Here is a 25247-nt window from a genome sequence, read left to right as displayed (position 1 = left end):
ATCTTCATGTCCTTTAAAATACTTGACATGTCATAATATGGGAGGAATAGCATTTCCACTGTGCCCTTAGGGACCTTTCACATCTGTTGGGGAAACAGAAAACAGTGCCAGTGTTCTTCACTGTTAGGAATGCTGCAGAGAATTCTTGAGGAAATATAGGTATAAAAATAATTGTATAGGTGAGCAGTTCTCAAAGTGAGATTTGGGAACTGAGGGGTAACGGTAAACTCAACCTGTCTTCATAATCGAACCATAACAAGTCTAATGATTTTATTATTACTGTATGTAGTTTCTTTTTCTTACAAATACACACTGGAGTTTTCGAGAGGTTAAATGATATGTGATTATGAAATCTAGCTATCTTTTATTAAGACAGATATTAAAGAGATTTTTCAGAAGTAGAGAACAATTTTATTTTGTATGGTTATTATTCATAAAAGGACATTATGTTAACATTTCATGGGTTTGCTACTGTTTTTTTTTAAATGAGTCAACACATTTTTAATTTATCAATTTTACTTTGTAATATAAATAGCCATGGATATATCCACATATACAAAAGTTTTGGGGGGACCTCAAAATTTTTTAAGACTAAAGTATCTTGAAACTAAAACATTTTGAGAATTGGATGTTTGAAGAAGGTGAACCTGAGTTGTATAAAAAGGGGTTCATTCAACTGGTAGGTGGAGTTGGAGATAGACTTTAAAGGGTGGCCAGGTTAGGGATGGGTGAAGAAGGGAAAGGTGTTATATGGGGGCAGATTTATAAATAAATGGGGAAGAACCTGCTGTATTCACTATCCTCTCAAAAAGCTGGCTGGCTGGAAACCAGGGTCTGTATAAAAGAAGATTGTACAGGCAAGGCAGACTCACATTATGGAGTGCCTTGGATGATAGCCTGATACTGGGTTGTAAGGGATGGGAGAAACTAGTGGAAGGTGTAGGCTAGGAGAGAAGCCTGGTCTCAATCCCACTGTCGGACAAATTAATGCTGGCAGTGGCACGGGGGAGATCGTGAGATAGGACACGTCGGAATGAGAGAAACCTCTCAGAGGGCAGTTGCAGTCATGATGTGAGGTAAAAAAAAAAGTCCAACCTTGGGATAATGGTGGCAAAAATGAAAAATAAGAGATGAAGACAAAAACAGAAGAGTGAGCATAATTTAGTCTGATGAGGTAGTAAAGAAGAAGGAAGTCAGTGATATTGAAGCCCTTTATTGATATTAAACTTTCATTGGCTATTCCAAGTACAATGTCAGACCCTAAGAATACAAAGGAAATCATAGTGGCTTCAGTGACTTTAGCTTAAGTCAGTGGTTTTTAACTATTTTAAACTTGGAGGCACTAGTGAAAATAGAAGAATTATTTTGGGGACCGCTAATGGCAGAAATTGCCCTGAGCATGAGCGAAGTCGACTAAGATCACTGGGTCTATAATCTTCATACAAAATCAGGTTGGTTAACTCATGGTCTAGCTGAAAATTTCTGGTGGACCTGTCCATGGACCAGTGGCTGGAAAACACTGGCTTAAGTGACTGAGCAGAGGTTTCCTCATCTACATCTCCTCTAGGAGCAGCAGCAAAGGATTGTCAAACCTCCTGACTTTTCCTTTAGTTTCTTCCTCTTTTTTAACTTTCTCTTCCTTTTCAAAGTCATCTGGATGGAGAATGGAGGATGAAAATGGGTAGCATGGTCTCTGGTACATTATTGCCGCCTAATAAATGTCTACTAAAATTTTCACCTTCTAAGTAGCTACTCAAAATGCTGCCTCCTAATAATGCTACTAAATTTTGATGCTACTTATGAAAAAACTGGTACCTATCTAGAGTGCAGGCCCTTGAACTAATAGTCTTAGACTAGGCTCATTAAGCTAGGCATGACCCTCTTAATATTCCTCATAAGCTATATATAGTAATAATGACCGGTCATAGGGTTACTGTGATCAGTATACGAAGACGTGTAATAAAGTACCATGTTCTTGGCATATAGTTAGGACCCAATATGTGTTTAATTGAACTTTTGGAATAAGAAACACAGGAACAAAGGCACACTGAAGTTTGGAAGAGGCAGAATTAGAACAAATAAGTAGTATTTTCTACAGTAGATAGTAATACAGGAAATTTTGGGTTTCATTTGGTAATGAAATTAGTGAATCAAAAAACAATAGGAAGTGATTGATTACTTTGAAAGCACATTTTGGGAGGTAGCTACAAATGATGGTTATTTTAAAAGAGAAAAAGAGAGAGAATGAAATTGATACATCCTGGTCTTAAGCTAGGTGCTGAAGTACATTCATAGTCTCAGAACAAGTTTATTGCTCAGAAAAAAATCACATATTAATTGCTGTCATGGAATTAAGTGTGTGACATACTTTTTTATGGTTTATAGCTGTTTGGTAGTAACAGCTTTAGAGTGTCAGATATTGACATTTTCTACTCATATTTTAACTGAGTTCAGTACTAGTTAAATATGGAGTAGAAATTCACTTAATTTTATGGAGATCTGATTTTTCTCTTTAGAAAGTAAAATAAATTATGATGGTTGTTCATAATTCTGCTTGGTCTTCTCATTGTAGAGGGACTTAAAAAAATACCTCCAGTAATTGAAATTAACAACTAGCATTCATAAATGTTTCTTAATCTGTTTTAAATTTATGGTTTTTAGGCTTGTCATGTCCCCAACAAGCTCCTCTTCTCACTGAATGCCGGAGAAGGAGGCTGTTTTTGTCTGTCTTTCTCTCACAATGGAAGAATATTAGCAGCGGCCTGCGCCAGCCACAGTGGCTATCCAATTATCCGTGAGTAATAATCCTGTTTGTTTAATCCAGGGGTAGTCAACCTTTTTATACCTACCGCCCACTTTTGTATCTCTGTTAGTAGTAAGATTTTCTAACCGCCCACCGGTTCTACAATAATGGTGATTTATAAAGTAGGGAAGTAACTTTACTTTATAAAATTTATAAAGCAGAGTTACAGCAAGTTAAAGCATATAATAATAATTACTTACCAAGTACTTTATGTTGGATTTTTGCTGTTTGGCAGAATAAATCTTTATAAAACAACTTACTATAGTTAAATCTATTTTTTTATTTATACTTTGGTTGCTCTGCTACCACCCACCGTGAAAGCTGGAACACCCACTAGTGGGTGGTAGGGACCAGGTTGACTACCAGTGTTTTAATCTGATTGAAGTCTTTATGGAAGAGATTCTTTGGTTTATTTTTATTTTATTTTTTAGATTTTATTTATTCATTTTTATTAGAGAGAGAGATAGAGATAGAGAGAAAGAGATAGAACAGGGGGAGGAGCTGGAAGCATCAACTCCCATATGTGCCTTGACCAGGCAAGCTCAGGTATTTGAACCAGCAACCTGAGCATTCCAGGTCGACGCTTTATCCACTGCGCCACCACAGGTCAGGTGAGATTCTTTGGTTTATAAAGTTCTTTGAAATTTTCATTTGAATCATACCCCAACACAACTCAATTCTCAATTAAATCAATTTCTTCAAGTAAAGTAACAGTTCTTTTTTTTGGCGGGGGAGGCAGTCAGACTCCTGCATGCGCCCGACCGGGATCCACCCGGCATGCCCACCAGGGGGCGATGCTCTGCCCATCTGGGGCGTCACTCTATTGCGACCAGAGCCACTCTAGCGCCTGAGGCAGAGGCCATGGAGCCGTCCTCAGCGCCCAGGCCAACTTTGCTCCAATGGAGCCTTGACTGTGGGAGGGGAAGAGAGAGACAGAGAGGAAGGAGAGGGGGAGGGGTGGAGAAGCAGATGGGCGCCTCTCCTGTGTGCCCTGGCCAGGAATCAGTTCTTTTTATTAATTTGTACTTTTCTATACATTTTCAGAAGTAGAATTTTACACTTTTCTATACAATATGTTTTCAGAAATAGACTGAAGAGTGGGCAGTTGTTTTTAAGACATGCAGGATGATTTTTGTAAGCATTTTTCATATTAAATAAAGAAATTTAGAACCATTAAGGATAATAAATCTCAGGGTTACTCGGTCTGCTGAAGGCCTGCGGTTAAGGCACATATGAGAAAGCAATCAGTGAACAACTAAGGTGTCACAACGAAAAACTGATGATTGATGCTTCTCATTTCTCTCTGTTCCTGCCTGTCTGTCCCTATCTATCCCTTTCTCACTCTCTCGCCCTGCAAAAAAATAAATAAATAAATGATACTTTGGAGCCTGGGAGATGGGGATGGCAAGGAACAAGGCAAGTTAAACTACAACAAAGCTCAATGATCTTACTGAGATTTATCTTTTTTCTTGAATAAATCCTCCTCAGAATGTTGCAAGCCTTTGTTTAATTTCCAGAGCTCTGGAAAAGTTAATTTTGCCAATTTTTTTCCCAGTGTTCTTATTATATACTTTTATGAGGGAGCAGATTCTCAAGGTGCCTTATTTTGCTATGCCAGAAATACATATACTTCTGTATTGCTTAGTAACAATATTTTAAAGGTGTTTGGTTTGACCACTAGGTGGAAGTAGAGACTTGGAAACACTGTTCTGTGAAGTCATTATCTGAGATCAGCTATTTTCAACTGGTGTCCCGCAAGAGGCCCACCAGTGTGCTGCAAGAATTATTAAACATGCACTACCTGACCATTTAGTCAGGGGCACGGACCTCTTTTTCCTTAGATTGTTAAAGTAAAAAATGACATCCAATACAACAAAAGCCATCGTGTTATATCAAAATTATACCAATTTCTTTCTTGACAGATTGGCAAAAAAAATTTTTTTTGGTATGCTGCAGACTTTTAATAATTAGTTTATGTGTGCCATGAGATGAAAAAGGTTGAAAATCACTGTTATATGATTTTATTGTATACATTAACATAGCAATACTACACTGTATATCAGATTGGGTTTCTGTTCAGTCCCTTACTACACCTATAATTTTAGTATTAAAATTTTTTTCTGACAATAGTGTAGTTTACATTTCTTGTAAATTAAATAGCATTTTCGTTGGAATTAAATTTTCAAGTAAAATAATATCTTTTTAATGAAAGCCCAAATGGTAGAATCTTCGAAGTGAATTGCAGTTTAAATGTTATTATTTCATTAATTGACTATGAAAAAGTATTAGGAAAATTGCTTTGAAAAGATGAGAATAATTGTTAATTATAGCATATTAGAGAATATGTGTGTAAATTGTGTCTAAAGTAAGTAAAAAAAACTTTGTAAATAGATTTTGAAATTTTTTATTATGAGAATCTGGTGATAATCTTAGAAACACTGCTTACTGTATATACAAATTCTACATTATGAATTTGTATGTTACTGTATTAAGGATCCTCTCTCTGGAAGCATACTAATTTTTGAATATTTTTTATTAGTATACGAAATTCCTTCTGGACATTTCATGAGAGAATTATGTGGCCACCTCAATATCATTTATGATCTTTGCTGGTCACAGGATGATCGCTTTATCCTTACTGCATCATCTGATGGAACTGCCAGGTGAGTATATTTGAGAAATCTTTATTGTGCTTGCTGTTTGCCATAAAAGAAAGCGAGGAGGCTATAAAGCTATGATGAAATTACTCATGCTTCAGTTATATTTTACTTATCAAGACACTGTCATAAATATGCATCAGACAGACAGACTGATGAAATAAGTAGCATTGAAAACTTTCTTCTTGAAGACATGTTTGTAAATATATTTTATTTATGTAATAGGTAATATTTCTAGTCCTTCCTGTCTTTTAATGATCATTATGTACCGTTTAATTGATACTTGGAGATGAGGTTAGGAAACAGGTGAGATTTCCCCTAGAATATAAGTTCTTAGTGGCAGGGATTCCCTCTTCACTCTTAGCTGGGTACAGAGACCAGGACACAGTGGTGCTCAGTGTACAATGTAGGGTAAGTAAATGAATATACACCTTATGTCTTAGGAGCTTTATAGATTGTCGAATACTAAATTAGCATTTTTTCTAATGTCAGTCTTAAAATAACTTAACCTCTTTCAATTTAATGTGTCACAATAAAATATTTTTAAAGCTACTTTGTAAAGTTTCACTTTTGTAACTGCCTGATCTATCATGGATGTATTCTAAAAATACTATTAGTCAGTTGTTTGAGATGCTTTCATATATGTCCTTTAAATTTGATTCCAACAAATGATATTTATTCTCTCTACAGACTAGGAAAGTGACATTCAGAACAATTCAAGATCCACTCTGATTTCACTCATGTATGCTTCCTGTTCTTTTAACACACTTTTTTTACACACTTCTAGTCTTGATCCTTTTTTCTATTCACCTTCTCAGCTTCCTTTTTAATGTACAGTGTCTAGTTGTTTAAGTTATCATTACTGTTTATATTTCAGTGAAATAGAATAACACCTGGTGATAATTGATTTACCTATCTAGCTCAGCTGGGAATCTACTAGTAGTCTCCCTTAACAATACCCCCAAGAACGACATTGCCATTCTGTCGGATGCGGGGTTATGCTAGAGAAAAATATATCACCTTTCTAAGACCTGACTATGGATTTGTCAACCTGAAAATCACCTGAGTTCTCATCTCTGCTGAGCAGTCCTTTTACCCCTCTTTGTTCAGCTATCTTTTCTCATTCCTCTGGTAGCAGATCCAAGTTGTCTATACTAAAGCATAGTCTTCCCACTGTCATTAGGTGACTTCCTTCAATTCAGTGCAATTTAGCCGGACATGAACTTCCTGTATTTCCCTCTGGTTTCCTATCTAATGTCTGTAAATTTACTTATCTTTGTCTCTGTCCATCTCCCTTAACAAAGATGTATGAGTACAGACGCCTTTAAAGCTAATCTTTGACCTGTGCCTTTAATCTCAGTCCTTTAATCTTCAGTTCTGTTAACTTGTATTTCCTGCACCTCTTGAATCTTTAGTATCTTTGTCTCTGTTGATTTTGTCCTCTCATCTTAGAAATACAGCATGCATGGTTTCCAACCATGGATTGAAAGCACAGTTTCAAAATACAGTTTACAAATATGTGTATAAGTGGACCATCCTAGTTCAAACTCATGTTGAAGGGTCTGCTGTATGCTCAAACCTCCTCATGTTTAAAAATCTTTTTCTTAATTCTTTCTGCCTAACCTATGGTGCAGTGGACCTGGAATGCTGAGGTTACCAGTTCGAAATCCTGGCTTGCCCGATCAAGGCACATGCAGGAAGCAATACTACAAATTGATGCTTCCAGCTTCTCTCCCCCACCTCTCTCTCCCCTCTCTCTCTAAAACTCAATCAATAAAAAACTTAAAAAATAATAATAATAATTCTTTTTGCCTTCCAACTACATCATTTTTCTTTCTACATCATCAAGAGCATCCCACACGCAATTGCCTTTACTTCAGCTCAGTTAGTCTGGCCTTCACTCCCACCATGCTATATAGACATTTTTCAAAAGGTCAGCAGTTACTTGCTAATTTTCAGATTCATTGGCAAGTTTTAGTTTTCACCCTGTGTACTGCAGTAGTTAATTATTGACCAGTCTTGACATAATTTCAATTTATGGCTTTTATTGGCAACCTCTTTTGTTTTCTTTTGAGGACTTTGATCAATTCTCATTCTCTTTCTTTAGTTCCTTTTTTCTGCCTATTCTCTATAGATGTTTATCTTCAAGATTCTTTTTTTTTTTTTTTTTTGTATCTTTCCGAAGTTAGAAGCGGGAACAGTCAGACTCCACTTGTGCCCGACATGGATCCACCCAGCACGCCCACCAGGGGGCGATGCTCTGCCCATCTGGGGCATTGCTCTGTTTCAACCAGAGTCTCTCTAGGGCCTGAGGCAGAGGCCCTGGAGCCGTTCTCAACACCCAGGCCAACTCTGCTCCAATGGACCTTGGCTGCAGGAGGGGAAGAGAGAGACAGAGAGGAAGGAAAGGAGTAAGAGAGGAGAAGCAGATGGGCGCTTCTCTTCTGTGCCCTGACCAGGTATTGAACCTGGAACTTCCACATGCCAGGCCAACGCTGTACCACTCAGCCAACTGGCCAGGGCCTATCTTTAAGATTCTTTACTTGATTGTCTTCCTTGGTTTGGTATACTTATCCTGGTCTCTCTCGTCTTCTCTGGCTTTGAATCTCACTTATATGCTAATGACTTCTAGCTCCCACTTTTTTCTGAGTTTAACTGTCTGTTACACACTTCTGTCTGGATTGTCCAGTAGCTCATCAAGTCCAAAATCAATCTTACCAAAATCACCACACTTTGTTTTCCTCCTTTAATCCTCTTCCACTGTATATTTTTTTTTTATTTTTTTTATTTTTTTTATTTTTATTTTTTTTAAATAAATTTTTATTAATGGTAATGGGATGACATTAATAAATCAGGGTACATATATTCAAAGAAAACATGTCTAGGTTATTTTGTCATTAAATTATGTTGCATACCCCTCGCCCAAAGTCAGATTGTCCTTCGCAACCCTCTATCTAGTTCTCTGTGCCCCTCCCCCTCCCCCTAAATCTCCCCCTGTCCTCCCTCCCCCCACCCCTGGTAACCACCACACACTTGTCCATGTCTCTTAGTCTCATTTTTATGTTCCACCAATGTATGGAATCATGTAGTTCTTGTTTTTTTCTGATTTACTTATTTCACTCCTTATAATGTTATCAAGATCCCACCATTTTGCTGTAAATGATCTGATGTCATCATTTCTTATGGCTGAGTAGTATTCCATAGTGTATATGTGCCACGTCTTCTTTATCCAGTCTTCTATTGAAGGACTTTTTGGTTGTTTCCATGTCTTGGCCACTGTGAACAGTGCTGCAATGAACATGGGGCTACATGTGTCTTCACGTATCAATGTTTCTGAGGTTTTGGGGTATATACCCAGTAGAGGGATTGCTGGGTCATAAGGTAGTTCTATTTTCAGTTTTTTGAGGAACCACCATACTTTCCTCCATAATGGTTGTACTACTTTACAGTCCCACCAACAGTGAATGAGGGTTCCTTTTTCTCCACAGCCTCTCCAACATTTGCTATTACCTGTCTTGTTGATAATAGCTAATCTAACAGGGGTGAGGTGGTATCTCATTGTAGTTTTGATTTGCATTTCCCTAATAACTAATGAAGCTGAGCATCTTTTCATATATCTGTTGGCCATTTGTATCTCTTACTGGGAGAAGTGTCTATTCATGTCCTCTTCCCATTTTTTTATTGGATTGTTTGTTTGTTGTTGAGTTTTATGAGTTCTTTGTAAATTTTGGAAATTAGGCCCTTATCTGAGCTGTTGTTTGAAAATATCATTTCCCATTTAGTTGGCTCTCTGTTTATTTTTATATCAGTTTCTCTTGCTGAGCAAAAACTTTTTATTCTGATGTAGTCCCATTCATTTATCTTTGCCTTCACTTCTCTTGCCTTTGGAGTCAAGTTCATAAAATGTTCTTTAAAACCCAGGTCCATGAGTTTAGTACCTATGTCTTCTTCTATATACTTTATTGTTTCAGGTCTTATATTTAGGTCTTTGATCCATTTTGAATTAATTTTAGTACACGGGGACAGGCTGTAGTCGAGTTTCATTCTTTTGCATGTGGCTTTCCAGTTTTCCTAACACCATTTGTTGAAGAGGCTTTCTTTTCTCCATTGTGTGTTGTTGGCCCCTTTATCAAAGATTATTTGACCATATATATGTGGTTTTATTTCTGGGCTTTCCATTCTGTTCCATTGGTCTGAGTGTCTATTTTTCTGCCAATACCATGCTGTTTTGATTATCGTGGCCCTATAATATAGTTTAAAGTCAGGTATTGTAATGCCCCCAGCTTCATTCTTTTTCCTTAGGATTGTTTTGGCTATTTGGGGTTTTTTATAGTTCCATATAAATCTGATGATTTTTTGTTCCATTTCTTTAAAAAATCTCATAGGGATTTTGATGGGAATTGCATTAAATTTGTATACTGCTTTGGGTAATATGGCCATTTTGATTATATTTATTCTTCCTATCCAAGAACAAGGAATATTTTTCCATCTCATTGTATCTTTTTCGATTTCCCTTAACAATGCTTTGTAATTTTCATTATATAGGTCCTTTACATTCTTTGTTATGTTTATTCCTAGGTATTTTATTTTTTTTGTTGCAATCGTGAAGGGGATTATTTTTTTGAGTTCGTTTTCTAATATTTCATTGTTGGCATAGAGAAAGGCTATGGACTTCTGTATGTTAATTTTGTATCCTGCGACCTTACTGTATTGGTTTATTGTTTCTAATAATCTTTTTGTGGAGTCCTTCGGGTTTTCGATGTATAGGATCATATCATCAGCAAAAAGTGATACCTTTACTTCTTCTTTTCCGATATGGATGCCTTTTATTTCTTTGTCTTGTCTGATTGCTCTGGCCAGAACTTCTAGCACCACGTTAAATAAGAGTGGAGAGAGTGGACAACCCTGTCTTGTTCCTGATTTAAGGTAGAAAGTCCTCAGTTTTATGCCGTTTAAAATGATGTTGGCTGATGGTTTATCATATATGGCCTTTATCATGTTGAGATATTTTCCTTCTATACCCATTTTGTTGAGAGTCTTAAACATAAAATTGTGTTGTATTTTATCAAAAGCCTTTTCTGCATCTATTGATAAGATCATGTGGTTTTTGTTCTTTGTTTTGTTGATATGGTGTATTACGTTAACCGTTTTGCGTATGTTGAACCATCCTTGAGATTCTGGGATGAATCCCACTTGATCATGATGTATTATTTTTTTAATATGTTGTTGTATTCGGTTTGCCAGTATTTTGTTTAGAATTTTAGCATCTGTATTCATTAGAGATATTGGTCTGTAGTTTTCTTTCTTTGTGCCATCCTTGCCAGGTTTTGGTATAAGGGTTATGTTGGCCTCATAAAATGTGTTTGGAAGTATTGCTTCTTCTTCAATTTTTTGGAAGACTTTGAGTAGAATAGCAACCAAGTCTTCTTTGAATGTTTGATAGAATTCACTAGTATAACCGTCTGGGCCTGGACTTTTATTTTTGGGGAGATTTTTAATAGTTTTTTCTATTTCCTCCCTGCTGATTGGTCTGTTTAGGCTTTCTGCTTCTTCATGACTCAGTCTAGGAAGGTTGTATTGTTCTAGGAATTTATCCATTTCTTCTAGATTGTTGTATTTGGTGGCATAAATTTTTCATAGTATTCTACAATAATTCTTTGTATATCTATGATGTCTGTGGTGATCTCTCCTCTTTCATTTTGGATTTTATTTATTTGAGTCCTGTGCCTTTTTTCCTTGGTGAGTCTTGCCAAGGGTTTGTCAATTTTGTTGATCTTTTCAAAGAACCAGCTCCTTGTTCTATTGATTTTTTCTATAGTTTTTCTGTTCTCTATTTCATTTATTTCTGCTCTGATTTTTATTATCTCCTTTCTTCGGCTGGTTTTGGGTTTTCTTTGTTCTTCTTTTTCTAGTTCCTTAAGGTGTGAAGTTAAGTGGTTTACTTCGGCTCTCTCTTGTTTGTTCATATAGGCCTGAAGTGATATGAACTTTCCTCTTATTACTGCTTTTGCTGCATCCAAGAGATTCTGATATGTCGTATTTTCATTTTCATTTGTCTGTATATATCTTTTGATCTATGCACTTATTTCTTCTTTGACCCATTCATTTTTTAGAAGTATGTTGTTTAGTTTCCACATTTTTGTGGGTTTTCCCCCCTCTTTTTTGCAGTTGAATTCTAGTTTCAAGGCTTTATGATCAGAAAATATGCTTGGTACAATTTCAATTTTTCTAAATTTGCTGATATTGTCTTTGTGGCCCAACATATGGTCAATTCTTGAGAATGTTCCATGTACACTAGAGAAAAATGTATACTCTGTCACTTTGGGATGAAGTGTGCTGTAGATGTCTATCATATCCAGGTGTTCTAGTATTTCGTTTAAGGCCACTATATCTTTATTGATTCTCTGTTTGGATGACCGATCTAGAGCTGTCAGCGGAGTATTGAGGTCTCCAAGTATGATTGTATTTTTGTTAGTTTTTGTTTTAAGGTCAATAAGTAGCTGCCTTATATATTTTGGTGCTCCTTGGTTTGGTGCATATATATTAAGGATTGTTATGTCTTCTTGATTCAGTGTCCCCTTAATCATTATGAAGTGACCATTTTTGTCTCTGAGTACATTTTCTGTCTTGTAGTCAGCATTATCAGATATGAGTATTGCTACACCTGCTTTTTTTTGGGTGTTGTTTGCTTGGAGTATTGTTTTCCAGCCTTTCACTTTGAATTTGTTTTTATCCTTGTTGCTTAGATGTGTTTCTTGTAGGCAGCATATAGTTGGATTTTCTTTTTTAATCCATTCTGCTACTCTGTGTCTTTTTATTGGTAAGTTTAATCCATTTACATTTAGTGTAATTATTGACAGTTGTGGGTTCCCTACTGCCATTTCATAAATTGCTTTCTGTTAGTTTTGTATCTAGTTTGATTCTTCTCTTTTGTTTTTCTATCATTTGTTTCTGTTTGTTTGTGTTCCATACTTCTTTCCTCTGTTGCTACCTTTTTTAAGTCATGTGTTTTTGTGGTGGTTTTTTCTAGGGTGGTTACCATTAAGTAATGAAAAGGGTACCTACCATATTCATTGTAGTACCCTATCTTATAAGTATTTCTGCACTTCATCGTCCTTTGCTACTGTTAATCTCCATTCTCTCCCCCCTTTTTTTTCCTTTGTTGTCACAGTTTAAGTTTGGTTTTATTGTGTTCTTGGTGGAGCTGTTACTTGTGGTGTTGTTTTCTTTTGTTCTTTGAATCTGGTTGGAAAACCCCCTTTAGTATTTCCTGGAGTGGGGGCTTTCTGGTAATAAATTCTCTCATCTTTTCTGTATTTGTGAATGTTTTTATATCTCCTTCATACTTGAAGGATAGCTTTGATGGGTATAGTATTCTTGGCTGAAAGTTCCTCTCTTTCAGGGCTTTAAATATTGGGGTCCACTCTCTTCTAGCTTGTAGAGTTTCTGCTGAGAAATCTGATGATAATCTAATAGGCCTTCCTTTATATGTTGTACTCTTCTTTTCCCTGGCTGCCTTGAGAATTTTTTCTTTGTCATTGGTTTGTGTCATCTTTATTATGATGTGCCTTGGAGTGGGTTTGTTGGGGTTAAGAAAACTCGGTGTTCTGTTTGCTTCTTGAATTTGAGGCTTTAGTTCTTTCCACAGGCTTGGGAAGTTCTCGTCTATTATTTGTTTGAGTATATTCTCCATTCCATTTTCTTTCTCTTCTCCCTCTGATATACCTATTATTCTTATGTTATTCTTTCTGATGGAGTCAGAAAATTCCTGTAGGGCTTTCTCGTTTTTTATTATTTTTGAGTCTCTTTCTTCTTCTCTCTGTTGTGCCTCAAGTTGTTTGTCTTCTATTTCACTAATCCTATCTTCAATCTGGGCTGTTCTGCTAGCTAAGCTTGTTATCTCGTTTTTCAGCTTGTGAATTGAGTTTTTCATTTCTGTTTGATTTGTTTTTATAGTTTCAATTTCCTTGGTAATATATTCTTTGTGTTCATTGAGTTGTTTTCTGATCTCCCTATATTGCCTTTCTGTGTTTTCTTGTATATCTCTGAGTATTTTTAAGATTTCTATTTTAAATTCTCTGTCATTTAGCTCCAAGGCTTCCAATATGTTAAGTCTTTTCTCCATAGATTTTTCCACATCTATTTGTGTTACCTCTTTTTCTTTTGTATCCATAATATTCGATTTCCTCTTTCTTATTGGCATCTGAGGGTGGTCTTGTTGATAGCACTTCTCTTTTTTTATTGGTTTTCTGCAGCTTCTTCTTCCCTCTCTACGGGAGCTTCGTGGCATTTCCCCCACTGTATATTTTTAATGACGTCCTTATCCACTCTGTCTCCCATGCTGGGAATCAAGAACTAGCACTCATCTTTCTTTCCTTTCCACTATTTATTCTACATTTAAGAATGCTAAAGTCTGTGAATTCTCTCCTAAATGGCTTACCATTCTATCATCCTTTTTATCCTCATTGCTGTTGCCTTAATTCAAGCCCTTGTTCTCTCTTGCTTAACCTGATGCTGCTGAACTTCCCCAGTGTTCTGTCTCTAGCCTCCAGCATCTGTAGCCCCTTCCAAAAGGATTTCATAATGCCTTGATTGAAAATATTTTGATTATCACTGCCCTTTGGAATATGGTCCAGTTTCTTAACATGGCGTGACAAGCGGTCCCTCATTGGATTTACTTTCTGCTCTCATGGTCTTCCCATGTCCCTCTGCCTCATGCACACAGTCTTTTGAAATACCATTACCATCATCTTTGGCACCTCCTTGCCCTGCTACCTAACCTATTCTTCCTATCATTAAGTGACTTTCCTTCTCATTTACTTAAACATTTAAGTGCCTTTTGTGAGCCATTATTTGCTCATAGCCATTATTTAAAACCCAGCTCAGATTTTGCCATTTCTTGAAGCCATCTTGGATTTCCCCATACAACCTGTAATATATTGTATTAAAGTATGTTTTTTTCTTTATGTAGCTTTGAAATGGATACTAATTTAGAACTCTTTATATCAGAAAAATACTGTTGCGAAGGAGTTAGTGAATAAAGAAAGAAACACTGGCTAGAACCAAAAAGGCAGTAGTAGCTCATCAAGGTTTTAAAAGAGGTAAGGAAACTTACAATGAATAGGCTAATGTCAAAAAGGAAGAGAATTACAGTTGGTAATGCTCAGAAGTGGCAGAAATATGGGCTTCTGCCCATGTCTTCTCCTTTTGTCTTCCTCAGGGTCCCTGTCACATGTTATCATTAGTGTTTCCTCAGTAACTGTTTCCTACTTACTGGGCAGCTCTATGCCATTAGGTTTTAGCCTAAGCCTCATTTTTTAGTTATATCCAGCATAATATATATTTTTCTCAAATCAACGACTGGTCATATAATCAGAAAGATTTTCCATGTGTAGTGGTTCCGAAATAGGCCCACACTGCTTCACACACATTGTTTTAACTTTGATATGTTTTTATGTTCCAATTCTAGTAACTTATTTTTGTGCAGACATCAGTTCTTTTCAAATTGTGTTTTCTTCTGTTCTGTCTCTGATGAGCCTGATTTTCTCAAAATCCATTAACACATTTGTTTTCATCTTGAATTCTAGCATTGATTGGGTGACTGAAGCCATCATTGATGCCGGTTTTGTTTTACATAAAAACCTTTATTTTAGCCCTGGCCGGTTGGCTCAGCGGTAGAGCGTCGGCCTAGCGTGCGGAGGACCCGGGTTCGATTCCCGGCCAGGGCACACAGGAGAAGCGCCCATTTGCTTCTCCACCCCTCCGCCGCGCTTTCCTCTCTGTCTCTCTCTTCCCCTCCCGCAGCCAAGGCTCCATTGGAGCAAAGATGGCCCGGGCACTGGGGATGGCTCCTTGGCCTCTGCCTCAGGCGCTAGAGTGGCTCTGGTCGCAACATGGCGACGCCCAGGATGGGCAGAGCATCGCCCCCTGGTGGGCAGAGCGTCGCCCCTGGTGGGCGTGCCGGGTGGATCCCGGTCGGGCGCATGCGGGAGTCTGTCTGACTGTCTCTCCCTGTTTCCAGCTTCAGAAAAATGAAAAAAAAAAAAAAAAAAAAAAAAAAAACAAAAAAAAAACCTTTATTTTTTATTTTAAAATATTGGTGTCCATGTTAATTATATTGAGTTATTTTAAAATATAATGGCTTCATTTGTGCCTGTATTTCAAATAATGCTGCTGACTTATTAGCAAGCCAAAGAAGTGCTTACCTTTTACAATCTTCTTAAAATAGCCCCTCCAAATTAGTGATTCTGTTCTTTTAATAAATACTGTATTTCATGTAACATATGTTCATTTGAAAGTATTACTATGGTTAAAATGTTTATGCTCTGACACACATGCTTTAGTTTTAGTTGAAAACATGTTCTTTCACTTCCTTCATTATTAGTTTGGATTCTTAGTAATTAAAGATCATATCCTGTATTTTCAGCAGCTGCTGAGAAAACTCATTGAATATTATTCTTCAGTACTGTCTTTTCTCTGTTTTATTGATAATTTTGTAAAGGACTTAATTCTCTTTAGTTCTAAGGCAGTAATTAAAAGGATGAATTATCAGTCTCCATATTAAAAGATTAATGTATTCTTCAAATTCTAATAACTGAAGCTTTTAAAAATCTGGTATTCTACACTCATCTAGTACTTTCCTGTTGTTAGATTTGCCTGTTTTTACCGAGTGACTAGAAGTGCAGAGTATCTAACATGACAGTTTAACCCTTAGTGTTTACTCTTCTGTCAAGACTGTAGCAGTGACAATAATACTAATTTTTATTGTCCATTATTTAGAGTGAGAGATCCTGAGAGTGTTAAACACAAAGTGAGTGCTTAATATCAGATTGGCTATTTTCCATCAAAATATAATAATTATTTTAACGTTATTTTACTCGTCTTCATATAGTGCTTTTGTTATGGCTTTAAGGTCTTTGATATGTTCCTGTTTATTATGTAGGGTTTGAAGTTACTAATATAAAGTTAGTATTCTATTATCTAACCCCCCACTATTAAGTACTTTGCAAAAGCAATTTACACAACCTAAATGAGAAATCATTAAAGTTTCTCCCTATATTTTATTCTTATGTATATTGTACTAAAGCAGTATTTTACAGACTATTTGTTGTGTTTGTTTAATCATTGTCAACAGTGGGTAGATTTAAAAAAAGTATATCCAAATACAAGTATAAATATTATATAGTTTTTCATTTGATAGTATAGATCAGGGGTAGTCAACCTTTTTATACCCACTTTTGTATCTTTTATACTACCCACTTTTGTATCTCTGTTAGTAGTAAAATTTTCTAACTGCCCACCAGTTCCACAGTAATGGTGATTTATAAAGTAGGGAAGTAACTTTACTTTATAAAATTTATAAAGCAGAGTTACAGCAAGTTAAAGCATATAATAATAATTACCAAGTACTTTATGTTGGATTTTCTCTAAGTTTGGCAGAATAAATCTTTATAAAATAACTTACTATAGTTAAATGTATCTTTTTATTTATACTTTGGTTGCTCTGCTACCGCCCACCATAAAAGCTGGAACGCCCACTAGTGGGCAGTAGGGACCAGGTTGACTACCACTGCTCTAGATTATAATTAGTAAACAAATTAACCTTTATGCTTGATAAAAACTATAAGGAAATAGCTTGTCACATTTAAAGAACTCCCATCATCAAGTATATGAACACATTAATTTTTACTTACAAAATTTAAATTTAGTTTTACCATTGTCACTTGCCTATTTAAGTCCCGTTGGCTATATTGGTTCCTAGAGAAATTTTTAAATAAACTTGTGCCTTTCAGAAGTAATATGTAACTTTTTGTCCTTTTCCAGGTTATGGAAAAATGAAATAAACAATACAAATACTTTGAAAGTTTTGCCTCATTCCTGCTTTGTTTACACGGCTAAATTCCATCCAGCCGCGAAAGAGCTGGTGGTTACAGGATGCTATGATGCTGTGATACGAGTCTGGAAAGTGGATATGGAAGAGGAGCCTCCATTATTGGTCCGACAGCTTAACGCTCACAACAATTTAATCAACACTCTCTGTTTTGATATTGAAGGTATGTCAGAGAATATATTCCTGATTAAGGCTAGTTGTATGAAGAATTTAAATTTTTTTTTATCTCACTGGGATGAATATTTAAGTTTGAGAGGGATTTTATGTATTAATGATTGTGCCCATTGATATTTATGCGTATTTTGAAGATTGTATGATAGAGCTGGGATAGATCTGGCACTAAAGGAGTTCTGTTTGTGATTTTAAAGTCATTAAGTTCATAAACATTTAGCTTTAACTAACCTTTGCTGTAACCAACAGTCATGTTCCAGATTCCGTAAATGTATATCACTGGATTGGTGTTTATTTCCTTAGTACCTTTTCTTTAAGGGCCTTATAAGTTAAAGGGTAAAAATGAGGAAGATAAAGAGAAAATCCCAAAAGAATATTGAAATTATGTATCTGAAATGTAACAGTTATTTTTTTTTAAATCTTCAGAAACAAATAGAAGAGAAATTTTAAATTATTTAATAGTTAATCTTAGTCTATGAATAATATAGATTTTTTTTTCCTTCAGTGAGAGAAGGGGAGGCAGAGGGACAGAATCTGCATGTACCCTGACCAAGATCCACCTGGCAAGCCCACTAGGCTCTGCCCATTTGGGGCATGGCTCCATGGCTCATCAGCCTAGCTCTTCTTAACGCCTGAAGCAGAGGCCATAGAGCCATTCTCAGTGCCTGGGGCCAACCCACTCCAGTAGAGCAGTGGCTGCAGGAGGGGAAGAGAGAGAGAGAGGGAAGCACGAGGCAAGGGGTAGAGAAGTAGGCACTTCTCCTGTGTGCCCTGACCAAAAATCAAACCCAGGACATCCACATGCCAGGCCAACACTCTACCACTGAGCCAACTGACCAGGGCCAGATGGTATTTTAAAGACATAAAATATAGATTACTTTTATCAACTGAAAGACTAAAGAAATGTATTGTACCCAATAGTCACCTTTTACATTATTTCAAACACTAAATGTGTAAGCTATAGCTATAATTAATTAGTATGGGATCCAGATTAAAATTATACTCCTAATGTTCTCCGTTTAACTCTAAGGATGTTGGTATATTGGAACACACATTCAGGAAAGGTTAACCAGCAATATAAAGGTATCCGAGAACCGTGTCATAATAGAAGTAGCTCAGATTATAAAAAAGAGATGAAGAATTTCTTCCTTATTTAACTAAGATATCCATATTAAGAAAAAGAGAAATCTGCCTGACCTGTGGTGGCGCAGTGAATAAATCATTGACCTGGTACACCGAGGTCGCTGGTCCAAAACCCTGGGCTCACCCAGTCAAGGCACATATGGGAATTGATGCTTCTTGTTCTCCCCCCTCTTCTCTCGCTCTCTCTCTCTCTCTCTCCTCTCTAAAATGAATAAATAAAATATTTAATAAAAAATAAATAAAGAAGAATCAGTCTGTGTTGCTTCCATGAATAAAGATAGGGCCAAAGTTATAGAAGACAGATATTTTTTTTTGTTTAGAGTTAGAAAAAACGTCCTAATACATAGAACAGTTTATCATGTGTATAAGCTGTTTCACAGTTTCTGAATGACTATCTGTTTGTAATGGCGCGTAAAATATTTCTGAGTGGGTGTGAAGTTGAACGTGATGGTCTCTTGAGGTTCCATTCAACCTTAAGATGGGTTGACTTTAAGAATTAATATTAAAATGGAACACCTGTTATTTATTATTTTATTTATTCCCTGATCGAGCTCCTGCTGGGTCTCAGGCATTATGCTAACAGTATATATTAGATGATAGGTGTTTTTCCAGGAATATAAAACAGATTACATAGGTTGATAAAGATGAGCAATAGAGATACATACTGGATAGTTCACATAATTTGTTTGGTTTTGGTTTGAGCCATGTACTATGCACGGCGATGTTCATTTCTTTTGTATTAAAGTCAAGGAAGTCCAAAGGAAAATAAGTCATCAAAAATAATTCAAAAGAGTAAAGAATTCATTTAAAGATAATTGAGATTTGAGAGTTAGTTGTATTTGTTTCTTTTTGTTTGTTTGTTTTGGCTCTTTAAACTAAAATACTTTAACAACCCTAGGTTTCTTTAACTGTTTTATTTTAACGCACTTTCCAATTTCATATTATTTCTTTCTACTGTTCTATACCATTAATCAGTGAGTAATCTTATTTTTTAAATAGGTTATCACATGTATTCCGGAGACTGTATGGGGACGATTGTGGTTTGGAATACCTATGTGAAAGCCGATGACCTGGAGCACTCGGTGCGCCACTGGGATATCAGCAAGGTAGAAGACCACAGTTCACATTTGGGGGTTTAATTAAAGAAATGGAAAACAACACTGAACCACCTGCCCTTAAATTAAGATATCAGGACATTATATTCTTTCTCTTCAAAAAAATTAAGTTTTTCTCAGTCCGTGAAAAATCTGTTGTCATTGATTAACGATCCTGTCTTTCTGATGGCTAGTTGATGATATAGTAACTTAGTGAGAGTTTTCTTCGTTTTGGCCAGGCTTTCCCTTAAGAGTCTTGAGCTATAATTTGCACTGTGGCATTCTGTGACCCATTCCTGAAATTTATGTTTAAATGAGCTATATGTTATATTACATTACCATCTATAAGTAGTAACTGATATTTCAACTTACTGTTCCTCATAATAGAGTATAACAATTGTCCTTGTTTGAAAAAAAAATGCTGTAAGAGTAAAAGAATTTCCATTAGTTAAGTCTGTTGAGTCTATCAGATGTGTTTAAGAAACAGTCTATTTTATTTTTAGTCATTCTCTCTATCAGATTAGTGAGTGATGGTTAGGGATTCACACACTTTGGAAAGAATGCTAATTACCAATATACCTGTGCGTTTGGCAAGGGACCCAAAGGCACCAATTCCTTCATTTGGGTCTACAATAATAGGCAGAGCCTATTATTTGTGTTAACAATCATGGGTTTCTTTACTCAGTATATTAACCAAAAGCCAATTTACCTTGAAAATCTGCAGCCTGGTGTGGTTACTTGACATTCAAAAATAAAAAGTTAGGAAATGAGCTGGAATTTTTTTTCTCTGTAGTTAATGCCTTAGGACAGACTGGAGACCAGTTTCTTACTGGTTCTTCTCCACCAGCATTGTGGGAAATGCTAAGTTGTACTCATTTATCTATTAAGATGGAGTGTCCATGTGCTGCCTAGATATAGAACCTGGGCTTTTCTAGTGTAAGCATGAATATGATTAAGAAAAATATGGAGGAAATTATGAACAGATAAAACAAACACTAAGTCTGCCAGCATCTTTCTCAAATTACCTAAAACGTAACTTGTTCTATAGTCTTGGTGTGATTTTTTTTGCACATTTGCATCAGTGTGTTACTCCAGTTGCTGAGACCTCCAACAGCGCACCCCCCCACACACACACAACACAAATGGTTGTTCTGCTCAGTAAAAGCCCCATCTGTGGTGTCAGTGTTTGACTTTTTCGGTGACTTTTAAAAAATAGCGTACAGCAGCTCTTAGTGTCAAACAGCAGTAGCAGAGGCTCAATGCAGATATGAGGACGGTAGCAGTTTGCAGCTACCTCTGCTGAGGCCAGCCCACCTCTGAAGAGGACACCCACCAGGAGAAAGAGGCAAAAAGTAATGTGGGGTCCTTGAGGGGGAAGGATGACTTGTAATGCTGCCTGCAGGTTTGACTCTGTGGACTTCCAGCAGTTTTACATTTGTAATTTTTTTGTTTCTCCTGGTAATCCAAACAAGAAGGACCTTTGGTAATTATTCTAATTAATGCAAGACTTCTTCAGGCAAACACTGCATCAGTGTTTATGTCTTTCTTGATATAATTGATCAGGCATGTTCTATAGCTGCCTTAAATAGCTATGAAAAAAAACACTGAAAATTACCATCTAAATTAAATTATTTCAGAATTACCTGCTGAAGATAAACCTTTTTCATAACAAGTAGAAATGTATGAAGAAATAATTTGAGACTGAAATAGAACTTGAAAGTTAATTCTGCACTTTGATTTTATAAAAACATGGAAGCTTTTTTACACCGTGATAAACAAAAAATGCAATGTTAGAGGATGCGTTTGAGGTAAGTGTTTCTTGTTTGGGAATATACTACGAAGACACATATTAATGTGATATTAGATAAGAACCAAAACATGTATTTCATCAACTTTCTTTTTGATCTTAAACTGAAGCTACTGAGGATCCTTTTAAACAATTTAAAAGCATCCTGTGAGTACAATCGAAAATAGTATCTTTCTACTTTCCTACTCTACAAAGGGCTTAACATTAGCCAAACTTTATAGTGGTAATATTATATAGTTATGTTTTTTTTATCATTTTAGGAAATTAAAGAGAGTGAGCTTAAGGGGGTTCCAATCACTTATCTGGAGGTTCATCCCAATGGAAAACGTTTGCTAATTCATACCAAAGACAGTACTTTGCGAATTATGGATCTCCGAATGTAAGTATATTTCACTATTGACAGGTTAAGCACTCATAGAATAAGTAATGAATTTATATTTATAAAATGCATAGCCCTGGCCAGTTGGCTCAGTGATAGAGCGTTGGCCTGGCGTGCGGAAATCCCGGGTTCGATTCCCGGCCAGAGCACACAGGAGAGGCACCCATCTGCTTCTCCACCCCTCCCCCTCTCCTTCCTCTCTGTCTCTCTCTTCCCATCCTGCAGCTGAGGCTCCATTGGAGCAAAGGATGGCCCGGGCGCTAGGGATGGCTCCATGGCCTCTGCCCCAGGCACTAGAGTGGCTCTGGTCGCAACAAGCGATGCCCCGGATGGGCAGAGCATCGGCCCCTGGTGGGCGTGCCGGGTGGATCCCATTCAGGTGCATGCGGGAGTCTGTCTGGCTGCCTCCCCATTTCCAGCTTCAGAAAAATACAAAAAATAAAAATAAAAAAAATTCAAAAAAAATAAAATAAAATGCAGCTGTGGTTCTCACCTAGACAGTTTTGTCCCTCGGGGGACATCTGGTAGTGTCTGTAGACATTTTTTAATGTTGCTTTTATATCTGGCAGATAGAGATCAGATATAATACTAAGCACCCTATAGATAAGACAGTCCCAACAACAAAGAATTGTGTGGCCCAAAATGTGAATAGTTTTGAGGCTGAAATGTAGTTAATTGCTTTTTATTTTCACAATTAAAAAACAACTTCTGTCATGGAATGTCTATAAATTCTATGATCTAGATATAGCATAGTATTATGATATACTATCATTATTAAATGAGAAAGCCTTTGAATCCTTGTTTTGTTGTTGTTGTCATTGTTTTATATCTGAATAAGGCGAATGAAGGGAAATACCCTTAATGGAAAAGGAAGAAGTAGAGTTCTAGTCAAGTCAGCAGGGGCGTCTGGTGTGCTTTTGTTTGTTATTGAGTTCCAAACAAATGAGAAGAAGCTTGTTATTAGATTGCGTTACTGTTTTTAGAAAAGCAAATGGGGTGCTCTATATTAGTTTATTCTACAGTTCTCTCTTTAGGGCCAACCATTAAGCCCTTAAGTATTTATGTAGAACTGTTCGAGACCCTGGCGTGGTGCTGTGGGCGACTGATAAGCAGAAGTAGCTCGTCAGGAGTGTGTAAGCCAGGTGTACTGCTGCCAAAAGAACACAGGCAGTATTTAATTCGGTTACACTGAGAGATGAAGCTGCTTATTCTTTTTTTTTTCTATACATAGAACCCATGCTATGCCTGGCAGACAGCAAGTACTCAGTATGTATTTCTAATGAATATAAATATATAATACAGTATAAGGATTATATTTTTCATGGCAACAAAGATGATAGCTACAATTTAATCTTTTTGTTAAAGGCTCTGTGGAGAGGCTGGCTTTGAGTTCAGTCTTCAAGAATAGATAGAATTTCTATAAGATAGGAGTGTTCAATAAGCTGGATAACATGGCAAGCCTGGGTGAAGGTCAGAGGAGGGATGATACAGGTTGTATTCTAGGCAGAGGCAGTTAGTCTGTATGAGTGTACGGTTTTTGTTAAGGAATGCCAAGAGAGAAATTTTTACACCTAGAGGTTGGAGCCAGATTTCAGAAGACCAGGCCTAAGGAGTTTGGTTTTTCTCTTTTTAAGCAATATAGTTTTCAGCTTAAGATCATGCGTAGTGTCTGGAGGTGAACTACTTAGAATGAAATAGAGCCTCTTCCACGCTTTACTGGCTGATTTACCTCCCTGTGCCTCTGTTTTGTCAGCACTCAGATAAATGGGAGAAATCATACATACACTCATAAGGGATTGGAGGGAATAAACTAGTTTATACATTTAAAGTACCTAAAATATTGCAGCGTGGGGCAAGGACTGCAGAAATATTACCTCGGTAACCTCAGGTCTGAGAGTATATGTTAAGATAATATGAAATAGTACAAAAAACAAATAAATTAGACAACAGTATGATTACTTCCAGAAAGGAAGGGGAGAGGGGATGAAGGAGAAGTCAAATATGTAGTGACTAGGCTTTGGCTGGTGAGCACACAATGGAGTATGCAGATGATCTGTGAGAGAATTGTGTACTTGACACTTATCAAATGTCATTAACCAGCTTCACTGCAATACATTAAATAGAAATAAGAACAGTGCAAAGTATATATCCATATGTACAAGATTGTTCATAATAATCACATTCATGGTAAGGGAAAGCTGGAAACCATGTGTTGAAGAGCAAAAGAAAATTTCTTAAGATACATTCGACAATAATATAACGCATGCCTATTTAAATGATAATGCATAGTCTATGTGTTCTGACATGGAGGGCCATTACTTGTGATTTTTTTGTTGACTGGAAAGAGCAGATAACAGAGCAGTGTATGTAATATCCTCTCTCTTAACCAGGGTTAACTGGCACTTAGCAAGCATTGAAAATGTTAGCTATTTTTCATAAGCAAAAATCCTAGAAGGCTGTATATCATATTTAATAATATGTCCTGTCTAATATTTCTGCAAGGATCAAGTGTGATTCTAAAACTTTATCACATGAGAAAAGAAAAATGCTACTTCCATATAGTAGCCTCCCGTCAGAGCTGGAAATGATTTTTATTCCCTGATCTGCAAAGTACCCTCTCTTTTCTTCTCTGTGGCACTTTCTGTATCCACTTTCTGTTTCACGCCGATGCCTTGTTTCTCTTTCCCACTCATTATAAACTCCCTGAGCCCTGGCGCTCTCTCTTCTGTATTCTGCCTCCAGCATGGACTGTTTCCCACATGACACATTTTCAAAAATTATTTGCTAAATGCAAATGAACTATTTAAAAATTTTACCACATAGATTTTACATTTCTAAAAACCTTTTTGTTTATAGATTAGCAGCAAAGAAATTTGTAGGAGCAGCAAATTATCAGGAGAAGATTTATAGCACTTTCACACCATGTGGGACTTTTCTCTTTGCTGGAAGTGAGAAAGGGATGGTATGTGTCTGGAACCTAGAAACAGGTAAATATTTAATTGAACTTCAAAAAAATTTTTTGTTTTTGTTTCTGAAGAAGTGTGAAAACTACCACTTTATGAAATAATTTTCAAGGAAATTCTGATGGCATGTCTTTGATTATGTTTTTCAGAATCGGAATGCTGATAATGGAAATCAGCTACAGTCTAAATTTATATTAAATTCTGTTCATTATTATTGTGATATATTCATGGATTTCAAATTTCAGATTACAATTTAAGGTTTATTCTTTCCTTGTCTGTAATGACATATTATGGATCTTAGAGAATTATTAAATGAGGACTATAATGTAAAATACAAACG

At 36.4% G+C, this 25247-nt stretch overlaps 1 protein-coding gene across 2 annotated transcripts in view; it reads left to right on the top strand.

Moving 5' to 3' along the window:
* The window catches only part of LOC136386917 (jouberin-like), a 116244-nt gene that overhangs the window by 26451 nt on the left and 64546 nt on the right, over positions 1 to 25247 (top strand). For both annotated transcript variants that reach the window (XM_066358036.1, XM_066358035.1), the window contains 6 exons: positions 2662 to 2794; positions 5343 to 5466; positions 17284 to 17513; positions 19664 to 19770; positions 21826 to 21944; positions 24801 to 24931. In XM_066358036.1, the coding sequence (XP_066214133.1) occupies positions 2662 to 2794; positions 5343 to 5466; positions 17284 to 17513; positions 19664 to 19770; positions 21826 to 21944; positions 24801 to 24931 (844 nt within the window). The remainder of the gene's footprint in view (positions 1 to 2661; positions 2795 to 5342; positions 5467 to 17283; positions 17514 to 19663; positions 19771 to 21825; positions 21945 to 24800; positions 24932 to 25247) is intronic.

This window comes from Saccopteryx leptura, unplaced genomic scaffold (genome assembly GCF_036850995.1).
Source record: "Saccopteryx leptura isolate mSacLep1 unplaced genomic scaffold, mSacLep1_pri_phased_curated manual_scaffold_21, whole genome shotgun sequence".
Classification (NCBI taxonomy): domain Eukaryota; kingdom Metazoa; phylum Chordata; class Mammalia; order Chiroptera; family Emballonuridae; genus Saccopteryx; species Saccopteryx leptura.
Note: the sequence above shows the minus strand (reverse complement) of the source record. Positions and strands in the feature narration are given on the sequence as shown.